Consider the following 3,946-nt stretch of genomic DNA (forward strand, 5'->3'; position numbering starts at 1 on the left):
AAAAAAAAAAAAAACCACCTAACCGAAAAAAAAATTTAAAAGAAAAAAAAAAAAGTCACTTCATTAGTTTTTTTGCATTTAAAAGGGGGGGGAGAGCTGCCCCCCCCCCTCCCCGCTGCAGCCCTCCCCCCCTGGAGGGAGCTGGGACCCCCGGGGGGATGGGGGGGCTGCGGAGGTGCTGGGCCTGCGTCCCTCCCCCACCTCCCCCCCGCAGGCGGCACTTCAATTTGGCACATGGAGGGGGCTGGGGACACCCCCACCCTCACACCCCCCCAAACCTTCCCTGGGGGGGCCCCATCTCCCCTCTTTGGCACATGGGGGGGGTTTCAGCAAAGGGGGGGGGGAAGGGGGGTGGGTTCATCCTGACCTTCCCCCCCCCCCCCCAAAAAGAAAACCCACCTCGGTGCAGGGCTGGGAAACACCCCCCAAAACACCACCTTGGTGTGTGAGGGGGGGCACAGAGGGGTCAGCCCCCCCCCTCCAACCACCTCCCTTGTGTCCATTTCTCCCTTTTTTTTTTTCATTTTTTTTTTTTTTTTAAATACGTGGATTTGGGGATTTCTCTTTCTTTCCTTGCCTGACCCCAGCACAGGCTTGGGGGGCTGGGGGGGCACCATGGGGACCCCCCTTAACTGCCCCCAGGGCCGGCATTGAGGAAGTAGGTGGTCATTTCCCCCTTGCCCTTGACCTTGACCAGCCCCCGGCACTCCAGCACGTAGCCCTTGGCCGCCAGCACCTGGTACAGGTCCGTTGTCACCTGGAGGGGGGGGGACACGGGGGTGAGGGGGGGGTGCTGGGGTCCCTGGGGGAGGAGGTCCCGTCCCCCTGCCACCCCCCCAGCTGACCTGGATGCGGTCGGGGACCCCCGTGCTGTCCATGCGGCTCGAGACGTTGACGGTGTTGCCCCAAATGTCGTACTGGGGCTTGCGGGCCCCGATGACCCCCGCGACCACCGGGCCCATGTTCAGGCCTGGGGGGGGGAGGACACAGAGAAGGGTCAGGGAACCCCCTGGGGAGAGGGGGGTGGGAGGGAGGGGAAAAGGGATGGGCAGAGGGAAAAAGGGGGAGGGAAAAGGGAGAACAGGGGAAGAGCCACGATCCTGACGGCCAGGAATGCACAGGGGGGCGTGAGGGGCTGCTGGAGCCGCCAGGGGCACGGAGGGACCCACCGATCTTCATCTGGAAGTTGTTGAAGGAGTGCTCGTTGATGTACTTCATCTGCTCCATGAGGTGCATGGCGTAGTCGGCCAGGGCCGCGATGTGGCTCCGGCCCTCGCGGTCGTAGGTGGAGGCGTTGAGCCCCGACGCCGCCATGTAGGTGCTGCCGATGGTCTTGATCTTCTCCAGCTGCCGGTACTTCTGCTCGCTGATGATCTGGGGGGACACACACACGGTAGGGCTGTGAGTGCCCCACGTCCGCGGACGCTGCTCCGTGGCTTCTCCAAGGCCCCGCTTTCCTCCACCCGTCATCCTGCACCGCCTCTAAGCTGCTCCACAGCCTCCCTGTGCACTTCACCTGTGCACTTCACCTCCACACCTCCTGCACCCCGTGCCCCCTCACTTGTCCCCCCCCCCGCCAGCACCTCGTCGAAATCGGCGATGATCTCGTTGAGCAGCCGCAGGCACTCCACGCCCTCGTTGTTGGCCTCCAGCTCCACGTAGAACTCGGAGAAGTTGCTGATGGAGGCGAACATCACGGCCACGCACTCGCAGGACTGGTAGTAGAGCTCGTCGTTGCGCCGCTCCCGCGCCAGGAAATGCGCGGCCACGTCCTTGGGCAGGATGTTGTGGAGCAGCCGCCGGTTGTAGGCCTGGAGCTCCTCCATCTCCTCCTTCTCGCCCGTTGCCTGCGGGGAACGCACCGGTGCGGGGGCTGCCGGGGGGGCCCCAGGGCCAGCCCGGGGTTGGGGCACGTTCTGGTCCCGGTGTGAAGGAAAAGGGTCGTTCCCAGCCCCCCCCCCGGTCCTACCTGGAGCTTCCAGAGGAAGTCAAGGCGGGCGGTGGACTCGACCTGCTGCGCGTGCAGGTAAAGGGCCAGGGCGAACACGGCCAGCACGGCGGGGGTGACGAACCGCAGGGCCACCTTCCCCTCCGCGGGGCTGTGGGACCCCCAGAGCCCTGAGATGGGCTGAGGGATGGCCCCCGCCCACCCCAGGGACCCCAAATCTGCACCCAACCCCTACAACTCACCCTCACACTCCAGGGACCCCAGAGATCCCACCCAGACCCCAAAGGCCCACCCGCTCAGCCAAGGGAGCCCCAAAGATTCATCCAACCCCAAGGGTGCGCCCAACCCAGAAGCCGCAAAGCTGCACCCACATCAGACCCCAAAGCTGCACCCACATCAGACCCCAAAGCTGCACCCACATCAGACCCCAAAGCTACACCCACATCAGACCCCAAAGCTGCACCCATCCTCGCAGCACAGACCCTCCCCCCCCAAGGCATCTCCTGCTGCTGCCCACCCTCACCCCCCTACCCCCAGTTCCCCACTGGTCCCAGTTCCCCGCTCACCACTCGCCCTGGGTCGCGTTGAAGGAGGGCCTGTGGGGGAGAGGAGCCGGGGTTAGCGGGGTGGGGACACATCTCGGAGTTTGGGGACCCCGGGGGGGGCACATGGGCACTCACAGGGCGTTGGCCACGACCAGCAGGTCGGCGTTGTCGAAGAGGGCGGCATGAGGCCCCTCCACCAGCAGCAGGAACGTGGCCTCGATGGCCACCATGAGCAGCAGCTTCCCGATGCTGCTGATGTGCAGGAAGACGGAGCAGGCGAGCAGGCTCAGCACCACGCTGTAGCTGAAGTACTGGGGGGGGACACGGGGGGGATGCACTGGGACCCCAGGAACGCAGGATGGCACCCCCAGAACTCCTGCAGCCCGCCCCAGCAACCCCTAATGGCAGCCCAGGAACCCCTGCAGCACCCCAGGAACCCCAGGCAGCACCCCTGGGAACCCCTGCAGCACCCTGGGAATGCTGGATGTCACCCCAGGAACCCCAAGTGGCACCCCACGCCCATGGGGACCTTGCACCCTTGGGGACACCCTCAAGGGCTCAGTGCCAGCACCCGCAGAGGACCTTGGACCCGAGGGACCTGTGCCAGCAGCCTGTGTCTGCAGGGACCCTGTGCCGGCACCCAGCACGCTCAGGGACCCCTGGCAGCATTCCTGGGGACCTAGGGACTGCAGAGACCCTGTGCCAGCACCCAGAACCCGCAGGGACCCTGTGCCAGCACCCAGAACCCCCGGGAACCCTGTGCCAGCACCCAGGGAGGACCGGGCACCCCCAGGGCTCTCCGTGCCCCTGTGCTCAGGGGTGACAGCAGTCCCTCACCTCGGGGAAGTCACAGGCCAGCCCGTCACCGTGGCAGGAGCCAGGGGGGGTGCCCAGGGAGAAGTTAAGGGCCCGGAGCTGGCAGGGCCCCACGGCCTCGGGGGTCACGTTGAGCTCGCGGGCGGCACATTCCCGCAGGGCCACGCGGCTGCAGGAAAACTGGGAGGGGGGGGCAGAGGGGTGAGACAGTGCCCCACAGCCCCTCACAGCCTTCCACAGCCCCCTAGAGCCCCTCACAGCCCCCCATGTCCCCACCATGTTGATGAAGGCAGCGATGAAGACGAGCAGGATGGCGAAGACGGCGATCCCGGTGCTGCGGGCGCGGGACTGGACGATGCTCCGGGAGAGCCTTTGCAGGGCGGTGGGGAAGAGCTGGGGGGGACAGACACACACAGAAAGGACCCCGTCACTCCCAGATGAGCCCCCCAAAGCCCCTCCCCAGCCCTCGGGCCGGCACTCACAGTGACGCAGGAGTAGACGGCGCAGACGAAGAGGATGGCGGCGAGGAGGATGAAGATGCTGACGTAGACACCGAGCATCAGCGGGGAGCTGGGGAGAGGTGGGGGGTGAGTGACGGGCTCGGGGGGTCCAGGGCCGGGGTTTTTGGGGGGCTGCA

At 65.9% G+C, this 3,946-nt stretch overlaps 1 protein-coding gene across 1 annotated transcript; it reads right to left on the reverse strand.

The window, feature by feature from the left end:
- Nucleotides 1-579: 579 nt before the first annotated feature.
- On the reverse strand, nucleotides 580-3,905 carry LOC114070448 (adenylate cyclase type 6-like). The gene is made up of 10 exons (XM_027907869.1): nucleotides 3,792-3,905; nucleotides 3,586-3,702; nucleotides 3,331-3,489; nucleotides 2,629-2,804; nucleotides 2,515-2,544; nucleotides 1,970-2,099; nucleotides 1,584-1,847; nucleotides 1,170-1,374; nucleotides 846-970; nucleotides 580-757 (listed from the first exon to the last, which is right to left on the reverse strand). Exons 1-10 carry the CDS (start codon nucleotides 3,867-3,869, stop codon nucleotides 629-631), a joined length of 1,413 nt encoding a protein of 470 aa, XP_027763670.1. The 5' UTR covers nucleotides 3,870-3,905; the 3' UTR covers nucleotides 580-628.
- Between the last annotated feature and the right edge of the window lie 41 nt (nucleotides 3,906-3,946).

This window comes from Empidonax traillii, unplaced genomic scaffold (genome assembly GCF_003031625.1).
Source record: "Empidonax traillii isolate 1590-97213 ecotype Southwest subspecies unplaced genomic scaffold, ASM303162v1 scaffold1555:size184083, whole genome shotgun sequence".
Taxonomy (NCBI): domain Eukaryota; kingdom Metazoa; phylum Chordata; class Aves; order Passeriformes; family Tyrannidae; genus Empidonax; species Empidonax traillii.

Excerpts from the sequence above, each read along its gene's own strand:
- LOC114070448 (XM_027907869.1), bottom strand. The coding sequence starts at position 3,869 with ATGCTCGGTGTCTACGTCAGCATCTTCATCCTCCTCGCCGCCATCCTC. Across the intron at positions 3,703-3,791 it reads CCGTCTACTCCTGCGTCACT|CTCTTCCCCACCGCCCTGCA; the intron begins GTGAGTGCCGGC and ends TGTCCCCCCCAG. Across the intron at positions 1,848-1,969 it reads ACTTCCTCTGGAAGCTCCAG|GCAACGGGCGAGAAGGAGGA; the intron begins GTAGGACCGGGG and ends CGTTCCCCGCAG.